This window comes from Apodemus sylvaticus, chromosome 3 (genome assembly GCF_947179515.1).
Source record: "Apodemus sylvaticus chromosome 3, mApoSyl1.1, whole genome shotgun sequence".
In the NCBI taxonomy this organism is placed as follows: Eukaryota; Metazoa; Chordata; class Mammalia; order Rodentia; family Muridae; genus Apodemus; species Apodemus sylvaticus.
The window spans coordinates 154,074,511-154,097,701 of record NC_067474.1 but is presented as its reverse complement, the minus strand read 5'-3'; the positions used below and the strand labels follow the sequence as shown (position 1 = coordinate 154,097,701).

Below are 23,191 nucleotides of genomic sequence, written 5' to 3'. Positions count from 1 at the left end.
TCCATCCATCCATCCATCATCCATCCATCCATCATCCATCCTTTCATCATCCATCATCCATCCATCCATCACCCATCATCCATCCATCCATCCATCCATCCATCATCCATCCATCCATCCATCCATCCATCCATCCATCCATCATCCATGCATCATCCATCATCCATCCATCCATCCATCTATCCGTCCATCATCCATCCAGTTGCCCACGCATCCATGCATAATGCACCTATCCATTCACTTGACAGGTATACATTGGGTGCATACCATAAACTCGACACAAAAGCGAAACTGAACAAGACAGAGGTCATTTGAAAGAGACCAGGGGCTCACTGGTTACTGCTTGGGAGGCCTCTGCAGGGGAAGCTGGGAGCTGTGTGGCTACGCCCACTTTACAGTAGTACTTGCTGCTTGATTGCCTTTGGCCCTGAAACTAATGTCTCCTTGTAGCTGGGAACACATGACCTTTGTTGAGTGCAGGTTGTATGTGGACAGACAAGAGTGAATTCCTTTCCATCACTATCCCTGAGAGTTGTGTGTGTGTGTATGTATGTATCTTTATGTAGGTGTGTTATGTGTGTATCCCTCAGAATTATGTGTCCTGTGTGTGTTTGTGTGTGTATATGTGTATCTGTGTGTCTATGTATATGTGTGTATGTTTCTTTTTTTTGTTGTTAAAGATTTATTTACTTAATTATTTATTTATTTTATGTAAGTACATGTAGCTGTCTTCAGACACCCCGGAAGAGGGCATCAGATCTCATTATAGATGGCTGTGAGCCACCATGTGGTTGCTGGGATTTGAATTCGGGACCTTCGGAAGAGCAGTCAGTGTTCTTAACCACTGAGCTGTCTCTCCAGCCCTGTGTGTATGATTCTATGTATGTATATGTGTGTACGTTTCTATGTGTGTATGTATTTGTATATATATTTGTATATCTGTGTGTGTACCTCAGTGTGTTTGTATCTGTGTATGTATATATGTGTGTATTCGTGTGTATTTGTGTATGTCTGTATCTGTATCTATGTGTGTGTCTGTTGTGTGTTTGCATCTGTGTGTATCCCTGTATGTTTTTATCTGTGTGTATACATGTGTGTGTATCTGTGTGTTTCTGTGTGTGTATGTTTCTATGGGTGTGTATATGTATGTATATGTGTATCTGTGTGTATTTCTGAGTGTATCTGTATGAGTCTGTTTGTATCTGTGTATATCTATTTATGTGTATCTCTGTGTGTGTGCCTGTATCTGTGTATATCTGTGTGTGTGTGTGTGTATCTCTGTGTCTGTGCATGTGTATATCTGTGTGTCTGTTTGTATTTGTGTATATCTATGCATGTGTATCTCCGTGTATGTGTTTGTGTATATCTGTGTGTCTATGTGTCTGTGTTATGTTTCTATATGTGTGTATATGTATGTATTTGTGTGTATCTTTGTATATCTGTGCGTATCTCTGTGTGTGTGTATATCTGTGTGTGTATCTCTGTGTGTGTATCTGTGTGTATCTCTGCATGTGTCTGTATGTATGAGTCTGTCAGGGTGTGGTCCCTGGGAAGAGATGCTCTGTTTGCCAGCCTGACAGCTTCTCCGGGCTTCTGCTCCTAGGTTGGCGGTGGGCAGGAGGGCGCTGGCGGCCAGGTGGAGATCTTCTCCCTGAATCGGCCTTCGCCACGCACGGTCAAGTCCTTCCCACTGGCGGCCCCTGTGCTCTGCATAGAGTATATCCCGGATCCGGAGGAGGAGGCTGAGGGCGCAGAGGAGAGCCGGGCAGCCACTGATCCCTCGGTCACAGTGCACCCCACAGTCTGCCTCGGATTGCAGGACGGCAGGTGAGGATGAGCAGACGCTTGCGCTGCAGGCAGACGGCTGCAGGAAGTCCCTCCAGCTCTGTGGGACACTAACCAACGCAGCCGTCCCCAGATCAGTGTCACCAGGAGGATGGGGACCAGAGACAGCCAATGTGGGAGTCTTAAGTGTCAGCAGTGGCTGATGTCATTGCTGACCCCCCACCCCCAATACCTCTGTCACCACTTCCTCACTGCGTGTCCTTAGACACACCATGTCGAGTCAGGCTCTTTCTTGTCTGAGGTGAAGCTTTCCCTGTCGAGTTGTTGAGTCTCAGGTTCCTGTGGGGCAGTGAGGCTTAGCGCCTACTGCCACACCAGTCCCAAGGTAGGCTGTGTGGGTACCAGATGGCCAGTCCCATCTAATCCTGAGAAGATCATCCAAAAGAGAATCCCCCTGCATCTGTGCCCTTCACCATGTCCTGTAGAATGAGATTGTGAGTACCTACTGTGTGTCTCAAACATGCCGGTGGGATCTCTCATAGTGACCTTGCATCCTTGGGGTCTGTCCCTGCTCCCTTCTCCTACAGAAGGAGGGTCTGAAGCTGGCGTTCTAAGGAGAAGCAGTAGAAAGCCACACTAGCCTCCCTGCAGTCCAGGCAGGCCCTGTGGCGTACTGCCCAGTCTGGGCCTGGAATTCAAGGGATCTGGTGAATGCCTTTAATTTTAGTTTTGAGCCAAGATAAATTTCTTTCTTTTTCTTTTTTTCTTTTTTTTGTGTGTTTGTTTGTTTGTTTGTTTGTTTTTTTGAGACAGGGTTTCTCTGTGTAGCCCTGGCTGTCCTGGAGCTCACTCTGTAGACCAGGCTGGCCTTGAACTCAGAAATCTGCCTGCCTCTGCCTCCCAAGGGCTGGGATTAAAGGCGTGCGCCAGAGCAGTTTTGACGTCTGTCTGGATCACATTGAGACCCTGATTAAACAAACAAACAAACAAACAAACAAAAACCCAGAGTGAAACAAATCACCATTTTAGCCATTTTGAGGTACACAATTTGTGGGTTTTGGCAATCATGACTTCACTCCGGAATGCTCTCATTACTCCCCAAAGAAGCCTACACCCATTGCACCCTTTCTGCCAATCAGCCTCGGCCTCTGAGAGGTTGCCCTCAGGCATACCCTATAAATGGCACCCAGCGCCTCATGGTCTCTGTTTCCGGCTTCTTACCCAATGGCCCTTGAGTGGACACCACAGCCCATGTGATAGAGAGAACGGAAGGACACCACTCCAGGTCAGCAGCTGGGAGACCGTAGTTGGATTTGAACTCAGCTCTGGGTGGCATTGGAACCCAGTACTTTCTTCATCGTGTCCTGGAGCTGGAGCCCCGACTCGTCCTGTGACAGGAGCCAGGGTTCCTGTAGGAGACATGGGGCTGGGCAAATGAATCCCCACGCGGGCCGGTGCCCGTGAGTCGTCATAGTGATACCGTCTTTCTCCCCAGCATCCTGCTCTACGGCAGTGTGGACACTGGTACCCAGTGCCTGGCCACCTGCAAGAGCCCAGGCCCGCAGCCCGTGCTCTGCCTGCGTCACAGTCCCTTCTACCTGCTTGCCGGCTTACAGGACGGGACCCTTGCTGCCTATCCACGGACCAGTGGTGAGGACTGGGGGTGGGGGTTGGGTATGGGGTGCATCTGGACACTAGGTTGGGCCTGGGTCCTCTGCTAAGAGATTGGACAAAGCACACAAAGGAAGTAGTGCTAGAACCCACCAGCCTCTCTGACTGCAGAGGTTCTGAGTCCCGGACTTCCCATACGGGGATCCCTGTAGGAACAGGGTACTTACCTCTCTGTCCATAAACAAACACTGGGGGACAGTGCTCTGCAGGCTGAGAGACTGGGGGTGCTCTTGGAAAGACCTGACTTCCTGCTCAGGTTCCTCCTGGTGACAGCTGTGTCCCCAGTGAGTGGTCCCTTCTTTGCGCCTTGGGCTCTTCTGCACAGTGAGAATCAGGTGGTGCCCACCTCCCTCGGTTCTGGTGAACTAAAGCAACCCAATGTGGGGCGAGCACGGGCCAGAACGGGTGCTGGGAAAGAGAGGCACCTTTGGGCTGTTTTTAGCAGAGCCATCGAATGACAAGTCACTAAGCCTGAAGTGGGAGGGGCAGCAGCGCCCGTGCTGTGTGTGTGTGTGTGTGTGTGCACACATGCACCGTGCTCCAGGAACAGTGCCAAGCACGTGATGTCCCCTCATCTTAAGCCTCCATGCTACCCTGGGGAGCCACCTCTGTTCCAGGCACCAGTGCGCTGAGCCGCTCAGGGAGAGGTGGGGGAGGGGCACCGCTTGTTCAGCTTGCTCATGGCCCTGTGAGTGCCATGCCTGGTTCCTGACACTTCCCTCCCCTCCCCGCCCCAGGCTCACTCAACCCCCAGGTTGGTGGTGAGGACCCAGTGGCTAGCAAAGGCTCCACAGCACCGTCCCCTCCCCCTCCCGCCAGCTCAGCTCAGCTCAGCTCCGAAGGCTGAGTTATCCTAGCAGCCTGTTGCAGCAGGGCTATAAACAGATATTTGCAATGAGGTTTTTTTTCCTTCTTCCCCTACTTGGCACTATGTTGGTATTTTTAATTAGCTTTTGATAAGGCATTTATAGTTTTTAATTAAAGGGGGAAGAAGGGAAAAAAATCCCTCTTACCATCAGACGGAGCAGAGCGTGTGTGTGCATGTAAATCCTGGCTCAGATGTGCTAAGGTTTAGACAAGAGGTTTGGAAGGGACCACCCACCCTCCCGGGCACGCTGGGCACCGTGATTCCGGCTTCATCCGGCCCTGACTACTCACGGGAGTGCTTAGGTGGGTGGGGGTGGGGCTACTGTAGCTAAGGACCACTGCCGAGGCTCAGACAGCGGAAGTTCAGGACCGAGGCCCTTGAGGAGGATCGTGCCAGGTTTCTCCAGCTCCCTGTGGCATTTTGACTTGTGGGGACACCACTTGGGTCTTCACAGTCCTCAAGAGGATGTCTCCCTGGTCACGCACCTTTGTGTCTCTAACCTAAGGATGCCTGCCTGCTCTGTGTTAGGGATCAGGCCACTAATTACATCTGTAGGAATTGCTGTCACCAAGGGAGAATAAATTCTGAGGGATCAGTACAGGGTCAGGGCTGCAGCCGAGTGAGTGGATTTAAGGGGAGACACAGCCCAGCTCTTGATGGAGTTTTGGGGATTAGCTATTGGTCTTCTGCCTGAGGATGGAGCCTGCTAGCTTGTCAGAGTACTCTGGGGGTATTCCATCTCGTTTTCGGGGAGTCTGCCCTGCAAACATTTGCTCCCCCGATTATGTATAAACACCTACTATATATGCAAATACCCCGGTCAACAAGGCAGACATATCTCCTGCCCTTGTGAAGTTTAAAGTCTACAGAGGAAGGTCAGAATAGCCATATATGTCACCAAGCAGGAAGCCAGGGGCTGCTGAGGTAAGAGTCCTCAGGGGTCCCTGTTAGAGCCTGACTACCTAGTAGGATGGGGCGGACGGCTGGGGCCTGTCTATAAAGGCAGATCCTGAAGAGGTAGCCGGGCAAGCGGCGAGTTGAGGGAACAGCATTCAGAACAGAAGGACCAGTATGTATGAAGGCCAGAGGCAGGAGCATGGCTGGCATCATGGGCGATCCCCCTCCCCCGAGAGAGCCAGATAAGAGCCAGGCTGAGTGGTAGTGGACAAGGTCTGGGGTGGACCGTTGCTCATGCAAGTCTTGAGTTTGTCTCCGCCCATTGGGAAGTAGAGGGAAGCATTATAGAGTTCAGGCACTGGCCCCTGACAGGAGGGTGGATATGTCTGCCACCACACCCTCTGCAGGATCCGTTCCCCTTGTGACTGGTTTGGCTATGGCTGTCACGGCCTCTGAGAATTCTTTCTTTCCCTGGGCCCCCAGCAGCTCTTAGAACCTACTTTTGGTGCCATGTGATTTAACAGAGGCCTCAGAGTTCCTTCAGATCAAGAGCAGAGCATTTCTGTGCTGTTCCCTAGGCCAGCCTCAAGGTGCCTCTCCAGAACCTCTCTGGGTGCCCCTGGTGGCCAGGAGTGTCTGGGATGGGAATCGCTTCATCCTGGAGCTGGTGTTGGATGAGATGTTTATGCTCAAATGACAATCTCCTTCACCTGCGAGCTGGGGGTGCTTACAATGGATACCCCGCCATGTCCCCAGAGTGGGCCCGTCTTAGCCCCAAAGACTTTGCCTCTGAGTTCTGCCTCCCATCAGCAGCCAGGGCTGGACCCCTGCGGAAGCCCAGTTGGCTGTGTCACCTGAGGCTGGGGGGAGGAGGGAGGGGCGCTGGCACCCTGAAGGTGCCTTTGCTGAGACAGGCCTTCAGCTCTGCTGACCGGCTCTGCAGCCTAGATAAATGGGCTGTCACACAGGGGCGGGGGTGGGCCCGTGCGTGCGTGCAGGTTCCGGACCGTGTGCGCTTGCTTACAGCCACCCAAGGGTTGGGAAGGGAGGGTGAGAGGAGAGGAAAGTCCCTCAAGTGATTCCCTCCGGAGTCTGTGAAGCTGGCTCGTGGGGGCTGGGAGGGCCTTAGAGAGCAGTCCGTCAAGAAGGCCAAGTCCCAGCAAGGTCAACAAGGTCAGGGTGCCCCCGGGGGCTCTGCGGGGGCTCCCGGCCAGTGTCCACTCTGATAGCAATTTATATTTAGTTCTTATCATAGCTCCTTGCTTTAGAGGGCTTCTGGGGACGCCAGCCCGTGAAGCTGGGACGGTCAGTGTGCTATGACCCTCTGGACTGGCAGCAGTGATGAACTGTTCTTGGGTGGTGAGACACAAGGATTTCTCCGCCATTCTCATGCCCTGCCCTCCGGGGTCGGGGAACCACGATTCCCAGCCTCTGAGATGCGACCCCAGCATCTTTAGCTCTTTTCCCCAAGTGGTGCCCTGGCATCCGGCCACAGACACTCCACGCCTCGTGTCACTAGGGGGCGCTCAAAAGCCTTTCATGTCCCTGAATCTGGTGTTCTGGACCAGGGTCACATTTCTTTCTTTCTTCTTTCTTTCTTTCTTTCTTTCTTTCTTTCTTTCTTTCTTTCTTTCTTTCTTTCTTTCTTTCTTTCTTTCTTTCTTTCTCTCTCTCTCTCTCTCTCTCTCTCTCTCTCTCTCTCTCTCTCTCTCTCTCTCTCTTTCTAAGATTTATGTATGTGAGTACACTGTAGCTGTCTTCAGACACACCAGAATAGGGCGTCAGATCTCTTTACAGATGGTTGTGAGCCACCATGTGGTTGCTGGGATTTGAACTCAGGACCTTCGGAAGAGCAGTCAGTGCTCTTACCCGCTGAGCCACCTCTCCAGCCCCAGGGTCACATTTCTATGGAGGTCCGTTCACCCGCTGGTCATCTGCCCCTCCCAGACACGAGTCCCAGAGGAGAGCTGGTAGCAGGGCACGAGGCAGCCAGGCCAGACCCAGCTCTGGGTGTAAATGCTGCTTGGCCCGGTACTCCTTGGGGGACTAGCCCGGGCTCTCCACCTCTGAGCCTCTGTTGTCACCTTTAATTAAATGGTGCCAGCTTCGGCTTCTGTAGACTATCGGGAGCCACTGAGCAGGAACGGCTGTGTAGCTGTGACTTGGGTAATTGAACTGACAGTGTGTTAGTTATAACTCAGGGCTAATGACAGTATCTGCCGTGCAGGCTTGCGGGATAAACTGCGGGTTTGTGGGCAGAGCGACTCAGAGGGGACTCAGTGTTGACCACTGGCACTTTTTACTGATGTCCCATGCTATGTTGGGTCAGCGCAGACAGTCCCTTGACTCCTCACCACACCCTGAGGGGTGGGGGTGTCCGTGGTCATTATACCCATTTTAGAGATGAGAAAACGGAGGCTCAGAGAGGTCAAGTGTCTGTTCAAATCGACATGGAAGTTCAGAGCCACAGACTGCTCTGGCCTGGTTAGCTTGCCATGTATGTATGTGGTCATGTGTCTGAGCTGGAAAGAGAGGTATTGTGTATGGGGGGAGGAGGGTTTCCTGGGTTTCCCCAGTGCTTAATTTATTAGCTAGGCTGGGAGTGTAGAAGCAAGCTTCAGGGGAGCCTAGAGGTGGGGGACATGCCGAACGCGTGTCCAGAGGACAAGGCGAGGAGTTTGATGACTTCCCCGCACCTCAGGGGACAGCCACACTCAGACTTACCAAAAAGCAGCAGCGGGGCCAGAGGAGGGCGCGCCTGTGGCGAGTGGCTCTGTGTTCCTTCTGGGGACCGACCTACAGCAGGGATGAGGGGGTTCAGGGCACCCAGCAGCCGATTCTATCCTCTCTCCCTGGCCCCTGGCCCTGTGCCCACTGCTCTAAGGAAGCGTTTCTCAACCAGGTCACAACCCCTTTAGGGAGTCAAATGACCCTTTCACAGGGGTCACATACCAGAAGTCCTATGTGTCAGGGATCTACAATATAACAGTAACAAAATTACCGTTACATTGTAGCAGCGAAAATGATTTTGTGGCCAGGGAGGTCACCTCAGCAGGAGGACCTGTATTAAAGGGGTACAGCATTAGGAAGGTTAAGTTTTAGGGTATCCTACCCTTGCCCCCCAGGCCTCTCACTGGGTCTCAGCTCCCCCTAAGCCTCCTTCCTACCCAGCACCCTGACAGCCTAGAGCAGCCAAGGCGTGGTACGGCTTGAGAGGTGACTCGGGATGTGTCTTGAGATGAAGCTCCGTCCAGCCACTGTGCTTACCAGAGAGTGGTTCTTAGTTAGCTGGAAATGGTTGGGGGCGGGGCGGGGAGAGACTCCTTTTAGGCCATGCTGATGCTTTGGTCTCTTGGAGAGACAGCAGGGAGGGGGGCGGCACCCTCTCGGAGCCTCTCGCCACCCCCCTCCCCCACAGCCTCCTACATCTGGTAGCATCTGTGGAGGGAATGAGGTCTCAGGTCCGAAGGAAATCCTCACGCTGTTCAGATGAGCAATGGTCTCGGCCAAGTCCCTTCCCCATCCAGATGGGGAAATTAAGACTCTGAGACACTTAGGGAGATGTCCTCAAGGTCGTTAGAATCAGGGCCATGATGGTCACAAGTCCCTGGACTCTGGGATCCTCTTATGACTCCTGGCAGGTACTGATGTGGAGGTGGCTTCTCCCAGAAGCCCCTGTGTCTGTCAGCTCATAACGATTGGCTGTCACACCCAGTGTGGTTTCCCAGGTGGCAGGGCCTAGATCTGCCCCTGCCTGTTCTCAGCACCAAGCTCATGTATGGAGTGAATGAATGAGAGAGCGGGAAGGAGAGAGATCCAGGGTGGTCCCTGTGCATTGGAGAGCGATGTCAGTCACCCCAGTGACGTGAGGGTGAAAGACCGTGGGGAAGGGTATATGGGGCCAGCCTCTGACCTGGGCCCTTCTCTCCCATAGGTGAAATCCCCTGGGACCTGGAGAGCCCTCCCATGTGCCTAACTGTGGGCCCAGGGCCCATTCGCACACTGCTGAGCCTGGAAGATGCCGCGTGGGCCAGCTGCGGGCCGAGGGTCACCGTACTGGATGCCGCCACTCTGCAGACGCAGGTACCCATACCTAGGACTGGTCGCTGCTGGGCGGAGACACACCCATCTTGTGACTTCTGCTCTTTAAACAGAGCTGTAACTGGAGGCCCCTGGGTCCTGCCGTGCCCAGTTGTAGGCAAAGCCCTGTCGTCTCTGCTGGGGTGAGGGCCTGGCTTCACGGGCCCGCTAGGTGCCCGTCCTTGGAGGCTGGTATGAACCTCTGTGGCTTCCCAAATGGTATTTTGGTGACATTTTGCCACTGTTGATTGGTTTGGATGATGGATTGATCAGATGTGGTGCCAGACCCAGAGGGGAGCCTGGAAAGGTCCCCAGACAGGCGGGCTCCTGTGCATGCCCCCACGCGCGGGGGTGTTTTCCAGTCTCCGTTAGGCTCTCCGCCGTGGACACCTCCAATCTGACCCTTGATTGCTCAGGCGCTAGGCAGGGTCTGGCACTGTTCGCTTGCAGGTGGTCAGGGTCTTGGAGGGCTCGATCCTCACTGAAAGGGGAAACTGAGGTGTGGGGTGCTGTGGATGATGTGTGTGTGTGTACACATGTGTGTGTGTGAAGTCCTGGGAGATGTGACCCGCCACTCTCAGTGTATGTCCCTATGTTTCCTGGAGGCTAGAGGTGAGTGTCTGGGTAGCACGTGAGTGTGTGGCTAGTCTTTGCTTAGCCAATGAACATCTTCACACTCGCCCCATGGGAACACTGGTCACGAAGGAAGGCTACATGCATGTCTCCTTCTTTCTGGGTCCTAGGACTCCCTGTGGGAGGCAGAACCAAGAGGTCTGTAGGTGGCCTAGGTTAGGAGACTCAGGAGACAGAGGCCCAGGAGAGCCTGAGGTGAGGGTTTTAGACACAAAAGCCAGTGGGTGTCACACGCTAGGAAACTAGAACAAATGTCAGCTCCAAGCTGGCAGTTCCAGGACCCCAAAGGCTGGCTCCAAGGGTGGCAAGACCTTCCATCTGTCGTAGCTACGGAGGCAGAGAGAAGCTCTCCCCTCTCTGCTGGGAAGAGCTCTGTGTGCTGAGGTCCTCTAGAGACAGCTAGAGGTTGGTGCTCTGAGGTGATCACTGGACCGTGTGAGGACTGCACACTTGGGGAGTCCATCTGTGTGACTCTGCCTACCGGTCCGATCTTCCCACACAGACGCAGCCAGAGTCCTGTGTGACCTGGGCACTGGGTGCTCAGTCAGGTGATGGTCTGAGGTAACGCTGAGGGAGCCGTGCTGAGGGAGCCACAGCGTCGGCTCACAGTGGCAGGGGGATGTGTTGGATGCGGAAGAAGTTGGAGGGCTGACCATATGACCGCTCCTTAGCAGGGGAGGCTTCGTTTTGGGAGCCACATGGCGAGTTGTAAGACACTTGTGTGTGTGTGCGTGTGTGTGGCGCGTATGTGCGTGTGTGTGCATGCGTGCGTACATGTGCATATGTGTGCATGTGTCTGTGTGTGCATGCATGTGTGTGCACGTGTGTGCGTATGTGTATGTGTGCATGCGTGTGTATGTGTATGTGTTTGTGTGCATGCGTGCATGCATGTGCATGTGTGTCCATGTGTGCGTGTGTCCATGCGTATGCGCATGTGTGTGTGCATGTGTGTATGTGTGTGTTTGTGTGCATGTGTGTGTGTGCATGTGTGTGTGCATATGTGTATGTGTGCATCGTGTGTACGTGTATATGTGTATGTTTGTGTGCATGTGTGCGTGCATGTGCATATGTGTGTCCATGTGTGCGTGTGTCCATGCGTATGTGCATGTGTGTGCACGTGTGTATGCATGTGTGTATGTGTGTTTGTGTGCATGCATACATGTGTGTGTGTGTGTGTGCATGCGCACATCTGCAATCTTGGGTGTCATTCCTCAGGTTATGTCCACCTTTATTTTTGAGACACAGTCTCTCAGACCCTGGGACTCATCAATTAGGCTAGACTGGATGGCCATGCTCCTCAGGAACCTGCCTGACTCTGTTCTGCCTCAACGCCCTGCCCTGTACTTGGATATAAGCATGTGCCCCCGTTTTAAAGTATGAGTTCTGGGGGTTGAATTCATGTCTACGTACCATACCGTCTCCCAAGCACCATGCTGTCCTTTGTAGAGAGTCTGCTGGGGGCTGCTTGACTGCCGCCATGGGGTCTGTGCCATTTGAGAGCTAATTGAACATGACACTGGGACCTCCCTGGAGCTGCTGGGCAGTGCCACAGTGACCAGGGATGTGTGACCAGTGAGAGCAGAGCCCCCGCTCTCCTGACCTAGTGACTCTTGTTCTCCTGAGGGGTGGAGTGGGGAGAGGGGCAGGTGGTTGTGTCCCCTGATGTCCCTAGAGGACCCTCAGCCCTTCCCTTCCAGGGTCTTGTCACCTCTTCTATCATGTGACAGGACAGTGGGCAGGGCTAGCTGACACGCCAAAGTCCTGTGGTCCTCAAGGGCCGTTCCTGCGGAAGGCTTTTTCAGGGACAGAGTTTGGGGAGCCGAGAATGGCGGCCACTGTAGAGTTGGGGACCAGGCTCGTAGGTGGGGAGCTTGGGCTACTCCCACAGACTCCCCGGCTATCTCGTAGACTTGGTCAGTGGAGGCTTCTTGGAGGGGAGAGTGGGCAGGATGGTCACAAGCCGTAGCTCCACCTCTGGCCTAGCCTCTGTTGGTCCGTCCCTGTTGGTAGCTCCCCCACCCCCCTCTTGGAGGGAATATAGTTTGTGAGCAGAGCTGAGATGGGACCCTGGGTTTGTCTCCACTGTGCATTGTGACCTTGACTAGGTATCTGAACCTCTCTGTGCACAGTGGTTGGGCATCGATTATCCTTCTTTACCCAGCTCCCTGACTTTAGGCTGTACGAGGCTTTAGGGGTCAAACTGCTTGCATGGGTGCAGATGTCGGTGGTGTGGGCCTTGTCAGCCTCCGTAGGCGGTACAGGCCTGCTGGCCCCACTCACTTCATGGGAAGAAACTCCATCTCCTCCTGACCCAGGAGTGTAGGCTGGGCACAGGGGAGGTTTGCAGAGCCGGCATGGGCTGCTCTCACTGGGTTCTGTCCCTCACCAGCCGTGTTGTCTGGCTCTGGCCAACCGTCCTGGGGTTCCAGGGACATCCTGGCTCCCAAGAGGCTGTCGTGATTTAAGATTAGTGCCGGACCAGCTGCTCTTAAGGCAGGGTCAGTAGGGCCTTTCACCTGCTCTGGGCTCCTGGCTGGGAGTCCAGGGCCGCTGGCCAGGATGTCCCCGCCACAGGGGCTGCAGAGCCAGAGGGAGAGCCTTCCTGGGCAGCCGGGAAGCCTCTCTGCAGATGGGTGGCAGCTCGCTCGCCCCCCCCCCCCCCCCCCCCCGCGTACGGCACAGCGGTAGCTCAGTTTCAAGATCGCACCATGTATATTTAATAGAGCCTGCCTCCTGCCTGGATGGTGGGGAGCCGCCCACCCCGGCATTGCGAGCTGGAGCCGGCTCCATCTGGCTGCTACTAATGACCTGCAGACTCGGTCCTGGGCTAGCCGGCGCCAGGCTTGCCTGTGGGTCCCTGGCGAGACTAGCCGTTCCTGGGGGAGCCTCCCAAGTGTTTATTTATTCTATATATGGTTGTGCTGAGCCTGAGTTCAGCACCTGCAGGGTCTTCAATATCTCCACATAGTGCAGGCTTCCAGGAGAGCCTTCTGTGACGCCTGCCTCATGCAAGCCCACCCCCCCCACCCCCCGGGGTTCAGGAGGACCATGGGGAGTAGGCAGCCAGCCAGTGGGTATCACATGCTAAGAGACCTGGCTGTATGATTTTTGGGTCTCCGTGGCTGGCATCCAAGGTGAAGACACCAGGGTTCATCTGACTGTCTCCGTCCCTAGGAGGTGACAATGGACTTTGTTGGACCTGGCCTGGACTTACGTATTTTATTTATATCTAAACTCATGCATCTTTAAGCCTCCCTCTGAGAAGGGCACTTTCCCACTTAAAAGATGTGAGAACAGGCTCAGAGAGGTTAAGTAACTCACCCGAGGTTACACAGCTAGAGAGAGGCAGAGTCAGGGTCTGAGCACAGGCCTCATGAGTCTTAATTCCCAGGCTGCCTGTCTCAGCAAAAAGGAGGTTCTGTCTTCGGGAGGTGCCCAGGTGTCACTCTGGGGGACCACATTGTGCACCTGCATCTTCCAGGTCAGGGATTGGGCCTTGGTCACCCCGTATCTGCTTCACTGGTGGTGACAGCAGGTACCCGTTAGTGGACAGTCCCAGTGGGCAGGTCACCCACCTCCAAGTCCTCAGTGTAAGGTACTCAGAGGATCAAGGGGACCAAGGCCTGGCCTCTGCTCTTCAGGAGTTCAGACTCCACCGTCGAGAGAGACCAGGGCTATGGTGTTATCTGGCGTGGGTAGTGGCGTAGCTGGAACCCAAGGAGGCAGGAGCAGTGTCGGCCCTAGCTAGAGGGGACACAGGAGCTGGGAGGTGGGGTGAGGGCTGGGCTGGGTGGGGGAGGCGTGTGTGAGAAGACAAGGTATTCACTGGGAGGAAAGCCGCAGAGTTGGGCCAGGTGGCCGGGCAGCGGGGGCCAATCTGGGGAAGAGGCCAATCTGGGGAAGGGCTGTTTGTTCCCCTCAGCCCACGTGGCGGGGTCCCTGCCTCCACCCTGACCTTGCTCAGCTCGGCCCGTGGAGCCGGGCCACCACTGCCTCTGGGTTTTCCGCTTACCACCAATTGCTTGTTCGGCTCCTTGATCCCAGCAGAGGCAGAAGCGAGGCCTGTTAAATAATAATGCGGCTCGCCGGGGCCTGTGTCAACACGGCGCTTCTCCGTGTTCATTATCTGCATCGTCACCTTCAAAGTCTAATCCAGTCAGTCTGGAGTTCACTCGGAGCCGTCGCTGGAGGGGGAGCCCGCTGTGGGGTGATCGTTGCATCTTAATTTAAAAAAAAAAATCGGATTGGGGACAGCGGGCCTGAGGCATGCTGGGTGTGTTCTCCTGGGATGGGGTGGCGGGGTATTGGGCAAGGCTGAGTGACCTGGGGTCTCTGCCTCCTGCTCAAGGGGCAGGGCGGGGCTGTGGAGTCAGGGCGGGGCTGTGGAGTCAGGGCGGGGCTGTGGAGTCGGGGCGGGGCTGTGGAGTCAGGGCGGGGCTGTGGAGTCAGGGCGGGGCTGTGGAGTCAGGGCGGGGCTGTGGAGTCGGGGCGGGGCTGTGGAGTCAGGGCGGGGCTGTGGAGTCGGGGCGGGGCTGTGGAGTCAGGGCGGGGCCATGGACATTCTTGAATTGTGAGATCTATATACTGCTGCTGAGAGGTGAACCAGTGTGGTGTGTGGATGGGTCCAGTGGGGGGCAAGCCCTTTTCTCCTCTAGTATTTTTCAAAGTTTCCAATTGTGTCTTTGTGTGGGTGTGTAACATGGGTGTGGATGCCCATGGAGGCCAGAAGGTCCTCTGGAGCAGGACATGAGACTCTGGTGAGATGTTTCACATGAGTGTTGGGAATCGAACTTGGGTCCTCTGGAAGAACAGCAAGTCCTCCTCCTTGGCTTCCTCCTCCTCCTCTTCCTTTTTCCTCTTCTCCTTCTCCTCCATCTCCTCTTCCTCTTCTTCCTTTCTTTCCTCCCTCTCCTCTTCCCCCTCCTCTTCTTTCCTTCCCTCCTCCCCCTCCTCTTCCTCCTCTTCCTCTTCCTTCTCCCTCTCCACTGCCTCCTCCTCCTCTTCTCCCCCACTCTTCTTCTTTTTAAATTTTATCATTATTGCTGGGGCGGGGGCGTGCACCACAGTGTGCGTGTGGACGTCAGAGGACACTTCCGTGGAGTCTCTACGTGAGTCTCAGAGTAAGATGGCCAGGCGTGCATAGGCGCGCTTTCTCTGAGCCAGTTTGCTGGCGCGTGATTTTTTCTTTGTCTTTGAAGTTTACCTGCCCACCCACCACCCACCTACCTTCTGTTGGCCTTGCAACAGGCCTGCCTGCTCCTCCCCACAGCCCTGCTTCTCCTTCCTCCCCACAGCCTGGCTCCTCCCCACAGCCTGGCTCCTCCCCACAGCCTGTCTCCTCCCCACAGCCTGGCTCCTCCCCACAGCCCGGCTCCTCCCACAGTCCGGCTCCTCCCCATAGCCTGGCTCCTCCCCACAGCCTGTCTCCTCCCCACAGCCTGGCTCCTCCCCACAGCCCGGCTCCTCCCACAGTCCGGCTCCTCCCCATAGCCTGGCTCCTCCCCACAGCCTGGCTCCTCCCTACAGCCTGCCTTTGCCCTCTGCCGCCCTTTTCTTAGGAACACATCTCCACACTGGCTGCTCTGGCTCTGTCACTCAGTTCTGGACTTTACCATCTCCTCCCCTGGAGACCACTCCATCCTATAGCTCCAGCCAAGTCGCTTCTACCCTAGTCACAGCTTAACGTGTCACCAGGCTGTGTGGCCTCATGAGCATTATTCCCTTTCCGAAAACATCTCACATCTCCACACTGGCTGCTCTGGCTCTGTCACTCAGTTCTGGACTTTACCATCTCCTCCCCTGGAGACCACTCCATCCTATAGCTCCAGCCAAGTCGCTTCTACCCTAGTCACAGCTTAACGTGTCACCAGGCTGTGTGGCCTCATGAGCATTATTCCCTTTCCGAAAACATCTCCGCGGTAATTGTCCCTGGGGCTACTAGAACATCGGCCCCCATAATCACGGGCACAGAAGGCTCAGGGGCCTCATGGCTTCACGGAGGGGCGCCCGGAGCTTGCTGGCAGGTGTGATGCGCAGGAGGTGATGGGCTGGGCTGGGGGAGGTTTAGATGCTGAGGGCCAACCCAAGCGTCCTAGGAGGAAGTGGGGACACACTAAGAGCAGGGTGGAAATGGAATGAGGGACTGGTCAAGGGGTCTCCTGGTCAGCAGACATAGACTCCCCATTGGGTAGCATTGTATCCTTGATCCATCTGTATTTACACGGCCATGGGACATACGAACTGACAGAACTCAAGAGCCTGGGACCCCCTAGATCTGCCTCAACACCAGCCTTAGGAGTTGCTACCACAGCCCGGATGCCCAGAGCCCAGCCAGTGTCTCTGGTATAGTCTTTAACTTGTTGGGGATGGAGCCCTGGACCACGCCCATGCCTAGCAAGTGCTGACCACTGAGCTATACCTCCAGCCCTTTGATGCCTTCTGGAAGCCTGGCCCTGGAGTCTTGCACCCAGGGGTCTGCTGGGAGGGTTCACTGGGTACCCTTCTCCCATGATACCTGCTCCCTGACCTCTGGAACATCCTGTGTAGACCTCCTCCACAACCATGGGGGGTCCACAGTAGCTCAGGCTGCTGCTGTCACTGGACACTTTGGGTTTAAGTATGAGATTAAGCAGATTTACAAAGCCATTCAGGACAGGGCTGTTGGTTGGGTTCCTGTTGTCCCGTTAGTTCTCAGTGCCTAGGTGCACAGGAGAGGTTCAGGCCAGCAGGGGGCGAGCACGCTGGCTGACCCAGGACTTCAGTATCCAGCTTGAGAACACATGAGCACTCCTGGATGCCAAGTGTGTACTGGCCGTCTGCGGTCCACCCTGCTCGTGCACTGAGCCCCCCACCCCTGGACCACTCAGACTGACAGAGGTGAGACCTCTCTGGGCTCCTGGACACCCTGCAGCCCCTCAGATCCTCCCCATGCCCCCCATGCACCCAGGTCTCCCCCCCATACCCTTAATTTTCATGTTAGCGCCCAAACTTCGTTTGCATGCATTAACGGTTGTAAATCCGTCACAGCTCTCGACACGGCATGAATAATACATCGCTGGGCTGTATTAGTTTTCCGTCTCCCATCTTATTTATGACACAAAACGGGTGGGAATTTGAAAAAAAAAATAAACCAAAATCCAGGCACGCTGCTTCTCCCGGTAATGCTATGCAAATTGGCACGGAGAGCAAAATGAATCCCTGAGTTCTTGTAGCACTTACAGACCCCTCGGTGGGGTGCCCGGTGTTTGGATCACTAGAGCACGTGGGGTCTGGAGTCATATGGTTCCGTGGACTCAGCTCGGTCTGGTTTTATCCTGATATATATTTTTAAATCAGCGTTTCACCTGTTCTTATCTCTTATCAACAAGGAGCTGGCAAGCAAACTGTGAGAGATTGGTTTGCTAAAGATAGCAGGGACATCCCAGGAGTTCAAAAGGAGGGTTTCCTAGCAGCAGCAAGGATTAGGTTAGACTTGCAGATGAACTGCTTGTGAGGAGAGGGAGTAATGTGGTTTTTTTTGGGGGGGGGAGGGAATATTGCTGTTCCCTTCCCAGGAAGCATGGCAGAACTAAAAAGTCAATCATGAGGGAGTGGCCAGTTGAGCTGACTCTGCCCAGGCCTGGTACGTGTTAGGACAAGGGGACTGTCTTCTGGCCTCCGGTGCAGGAGCTGATGGAGGAGCAGTTTGGCCCTGTCTTCTCACCCAGAAGCGCTCAACTCTCTTGGCCCAGTATTTGCCCTCCCACAGGAAGGTGTGGGCTACTAGAAAGGTTTTCATAGTTTTGCAAGACTAAGTTTAGAGTCATTGGCTCTGGGACTTGGCAGAGAAGTTGGCTGAGGCAGGCAGAGACGGGAATGGGAGGTGAAAGGTTGTGGTGGGGAGGGGGAAGACAGAGGAGAGGGGACAGATGGCATCGAGGAAGGGTCAGACCCCACACAGGTAGCTGGCCAAGCCCTGAGCCCACTTCCCACCACTACCAAGGTCCCGTCTTCCCCTCCCTGGGGCTCCCCATCTCCGAGGCCCCTGAGCCTGTGGCACAGGGGGAGAGGAGGCAGAGACCCAAAGGACAGCTGCCCAGTTATCTAGAACCTGGCAGGGATACAATGCCGCAAGCACTGTCCACTGGTGGCTAGCCTAGCTCGGGGGATGGGACCACATTGCCTCAGGCTCTGGGTATCCTGCAGCCTTTCACTGGATGGCCTGGAGGGCTGAGTCTCCTGTGTAGTGGATTAGGCCCGGGCCTGCTGCTCCACTGTCCCTCAGTGTCAGCTGTCCCTCGGTGTCAGGTTTGGCCAAGGCTCTAGTTGTCTGTAAGCCTGCCAGCTGGGCCAGGGGAGTTCTGTGGGGACATTTGTAAGAGGTGTCCCACTACTCTCTAGACTTTGTTGGAATGTGCTTGGATTTTAAATAGGTGGATTAGAGCGGAACTGGCTGGCTCTACCTTCTCTGCTGTTGAGTGCCTCAGTTTCCTTCCTGCAAGGACATGGGATGGTTATAGAACTCACTGGGGCTCGAGCTGCTCCTTGCATATTCAGCTCCCAGAGCTGACTGAGGGAGAATGTGAGGAGGGAGTCCTCAGTAGTCCGGAGATTTACTCGGAGAGCTGGGACTCCCAGCCCAGGGCTCAGTCTGGCTCTTTCTCCAGAGCCCTACCCTGTCCTCCGTGGGATGGCAGGTCACTGTGAAGAGGAACACTGTTCAGCTTCCTCCCGGGTCCTCAGATGGGTGGCAGGGGTCTGGGCACACATGCACAGGGACCACCCACATACCAGCTGTCAGTTTCTGCAGGAGGTGGGCTCCTCCTACAGGGTGTTTCTTGTACACCTTGCTGGACCTGGGCTGGCCGCTGGTCTGGTCCCAGCGGCTGTGACGGGAGTCTTCCTCTCCCTGGGTCTGTCTTCACTCCTCCTCCACAGCTCTGCCATGGCCTCTTGGCTGCACAGATGCCATGGATGAATGGCCCAGGATAACCCGGAGCCATGGGGGGAGGATCAGAGTCAGACAGAGGGAGGAGGGGGAGTAAGAAGCAGGGGGGCACAGACGAGGAAAAGAGCGAATGGGGGAGGAGACACATCCGCACCTGCCCTCACATCCCAGGGTGGGCACTGGGCCCAGCAGAGGGGCTGTCACTTATAGACCTAGCCCTCCCACAAGGGGACAAAACTTTGGTCCCCATCACTGAGTTACAGTGATGGCGTCTGAGACTGGTCAGAGCCCTATGCTGGCAGGACCTTGTGACATCGTTGTACCAACCCTAGGCAGTCCTGGTCATTACCACGTTATAACTGGGACAAAAAGTCGCCGGGCTGGCCGAATCCAGCCTTCAGACCTTGGTTTTTGCAGGGTGAGCCAACTGGGGTGATCTCAGCCCTGACGCACGGAGCAGCGAGGGGCAAGATGGCCACCTTGTGGTCTCTGCATGGCTGGACTGAGGCGGACTCCACCTCTCTCAGCCTAGTCCTGGTACTTGTACGGGGCAAGGCTGTAACAGGGAACAAGGGCTAGACCCATCAGAACAGTGCATGGTGGCCCCGGGTGGCCACTGCCTAAGCCCTCTCCTCGGGTGTCCCTGCTAGGGGAATGCTAGCCTGGCTTTTTGTAATGGCAGAAAACAAGAGGACATTAAATAGGACTTGGGAGAGGACAGCAGCGTCCCTGCCTGAGATGCCTCTCCCAGCCTGCATCTCCACAGGAGCCACATGCACCAATGGCCGTTCTTCATTTGAGTTGTGATCGATCGTAAGGGGAACACTGGTGCAGCCATGACACGTGGCACCTTCTGAATGCCTTGGTCTAGGCTGTCACTGAGGACCGAAGTCACCGTAAGCATCTGCACCCGGCTCGAGAACTTAGCAACAAGCAAGACGTAGCGTGGAACTTTATTTATTTTTTTTCTGTGCTGGGAGTTGAACCCGGGACCTCACACATGCCGGGCAAACACTCTGCCACTGAGCCACAGCCCTAGCCCTGGTATAGGATTTAGTTTTTCAAAAATATTTTTAATCTCAAAATATTATGTATATGATTACTTTTGCATGCACATACATGCAGTATATGCACATACATGCACTGTATGTACATACATGTTCCAGATAGCCACAGACCCTTCTGATCCCTTGGAGCTGGAATCACAGACAATTATGAGCTGCCCAACATGGGAGCCAGGAATGAGCCTGGGTCTTCTGTAAGAGCAGTACACACCCTCAGCCACTGAGTGATCTCTCCAGCCCAGAGTTTTATTTAATTCTATTTATCTTATTAAAATATATTTTTATTCTTTAAAAAATATTTATTTATTTTATGTAGCTGAGTGCTCTACCTGCATGTACACCTGCATGTCAAAAGAGAGCATCAGATCCCATTACAGATGGTTGTGAGCCACCATGTCATTGCTGGGAATTGAACTCAGGACCTCTGGAAAAGCAGTCAGCACTCTTAACCACTGAGCCATCCCTCCAGCTCTATATTTTTATTCTTTGAGAATATAATATGTGTATACAATGTATTTTAATCATATTTATTCCCAGCTCTTCCCCTAACTTTTCCCAGGCCCACTCTCTGCCAACTTCATGCCCTAATTTTTTAAATTATTTTATTTTTAAGTAACTCACCAAGTCCATATACTCACGGACGTGGGGGGAATCACTGGAAAATGACCCCACAAGGGATCATATGCTTAAAGACAGGGTAGGAATCTTAAACATTTGGGGGCAGCAGGCAGACAGACTCTTGAGATACTAGAAAAGTTTGGGGCCATTTTTTTTTTCTAGAAAGATAGCTCCACAACACAAAGTTTTGACATTTCCTTCCAAACTGAACAGTGGCTGATTGTCTGCCTGTCCCCTGGTGACCCTGAGCTGGGCGTGTCTGCCATTCCATAGAGCAGGGTGGTGCCCCTCCCACTCTGCTAAGCATGCTGTGGCTTGCTGGGGAGAGGTGGAGGTGGTTATATCTTAAGCCTTCATGACTTTCTTGTTTTTCCTGGCTGAGCCCTTGACCTCAAGTCAAGGTGAGGCAAGGCAGGCACATCACACCAGCCAGAGTGTGGGACCTGCGTCTCATCTGAGTGACCAGCCACCCTGGCTTTCCCAGGCTGGGAATGTCCCAAGGCTCCAGAAAGAATGTGTTCCGGTTAGGGGGCGTGGCTTCCTAGGCTGGGCGTGGCCTCCCAGTTTGGGGCGTGACTTCCAAGGTTAGGGGCGTGGCTTCCTGCCCTTTCTCAGCAACTCAGCTCCGCAAATGACACTTCAGTGTTTCCTTCTGTTGCGCTGGCTGTGAAGGGTTGATAAGAACGGAGCAAAGCAGATTAAGACAGCTGAGGGACTTTCATGATAACTTCTGCAAGATGCCCTCTCTGCATACTGGGCCCAGGCTAGCCGAACTACAACACCTATCATTCCTTGAACTTCCTGTGTTTTGCCTTGAACGATGGTGAAAGAGTGGTGTCTATCCTGTGGCTATCCTCAAGGATGGGAGGGGCAGCATTGGTGGGGCGTGGGCCAGTGTTTGGTGGGCAATCCATCCCTGGGCTCACAACCAGGCTTCTCGGGACCAGCTGGTCCATGGTGACTTAAAGAGGCAAGAACACCTTTAACCCCGACCTTGATTGAATGCTGGGGCTGAGCTCTGATCCTCTGAAAGTGGGCAGAAGAGATAAAATCCACTCGTGCCCCGCTCAGCCCGTCTGGGTCCGTTTTCTGGACTTGTTTGCCGTCTTTTCTGTGTCAGTAGGGTACTTGTGTCCAGTGCCCTGCCTGACTCTGGAGAGGCCCGGTGCCCTGTTGGTGACTAGAAATAGACACTGAGCTACTGTCTACCCTTCCTGGGTAGCTCCCTCACCCAGCCATCCTCTCGGCCCCTCAACGTCATCTCTGGCGCTAATGACTTTGAGTGCTGAGCACATCACCCTGGGAATTTATGGCAATGGCGCAGAAGCGTCACCTGGAGGCACATAAATATTACAGGACTGACTGTGTCAGCAATCCTCTCAGAAGATCGCTCACCTGGAACTGGCAGCGTGGGTGGCCGTGACTGGGTTGTGGAGGTAGACACCGTGGGTGGGGGCGGAACTTGTGTCATGCTGGTTCTACACAGCAGCATGCAGGGCCCTCAGGGTGTGCCACATACTCTTCTCCACTGAGTCCTCAGCACCCCTGTGGGGCAGATTCTTTCTGTCCCAGTATGCAAAGAGCAGAGTACATTAGGTCAGCCACAGAGGGGCTGAGACCTGCCCTCCTGGGGCCTGGTCTCTCTATTTAGTAATCTGTTCCCACTTTGTATTTTAAAAATTTGTTTTAGTTGTGTGTGCGTGTGCGTGTGTGTGTGTGTGTGTGTGTGTGTGTGTGTCTGTGCACATGTGAGTGCAAGTGTCCCCAGAGGCCAGAAGAGGCGGTCAGATCTATTGCCGCTAGAATTACATACAGATGGTTGTGAGCTGCTACGTAATATGGGTGCTGGGAACTGAACTCAGGTGCTTTGCGTGTGAGTGAGTGAAAGAGCTAGCATGCATACATGTAATGCATGTATGTCTTTGTATGTGTGCATGCATACAGGTAGTGCACACATGTCTCTGTGTATATGTATGCATGCATGTAATAAATATATCTTTGTGTGCATGAATGCATGTAATGCATATATGTCTCTGTGTGTATGTGTGTATGCATACATGTAATGCACACATGTCTGTGCATGCATACATGTAATGCACATATGCCTGTGTGCATGAATGCATGTAATGCATACATGTCTTTGTGTGTATGTGTGTATGCATGCATGTAATGCACTTGTCTGTGCATGTATACTTGTAATGCACATATGTCTGTGCATGAATGCATATAATGCACATATGTCTCTGTGTGTATGTGTATATGTATGCATGTAATGCACATATGTTTCTGTGAGTGTGTGCATATGTGCATGCATGCACATGCCCTTTTAACTGCTAAGCTGTCTCTCCAGTGTCCCACTGTGTAGCTTGCTCTGGCCTTGAACTGCCTCAGTTTACTGAGTACCAGGATTACAGGCACAAGCCTCTCCACCCGGCTCTCTAGAGCCTTTAGAAAGCTCAGAGCACTAGGATCCAGGCTCCTCATAATTGCCTTGATACCCAGCGTTGCTTTGATTGGCCCTGGGCCATTTGGATGCTGTGGGCACCCCATCTCCCACCCCCACCCCCATCCCCCACCCTAATAGTCTCACTATTTCCTTGCTTTTAGGGCTGCGAGAGGCTCTGGGCTGTACCTCCGCTTTCCCTGCTC

The 23,191-nt window shown here is 54.1% G+C and overlaps 1 protein-coding gene across 3 annotated transcripts in view; it reads left to right on the top strand.

Annotated features, from left to right (window-relative positions):
- The window catches only part of Arhgef10l (Rho guanine nucleotide exchange factor 10 like), a 143,384-nt gene that overhangs the window by 108,585 nt on the left and 11,608 nt on the right, over positions 1–23,191 (top strand). For all 3 annotated transcript variants that reach the window (XM_052177902.1, XM_052177903.1, XM_052177904.1), the window contains 3 exons: positions 1,604–1,827; positions 3,281–3,435; positions 9,156–9,304. In XM_052177902.1, coding sequence (XP_052033862.1) covers positions 1,604–1,827; positions 3,281–3,435; positions 9,156–9,304 — 528 coding nt within the window. The remainder of the gene's footprint in view (positions 1–1,603; positions 1,828–3,280; positions 3,436–9,155; positions 9,305–23,191) is intronic.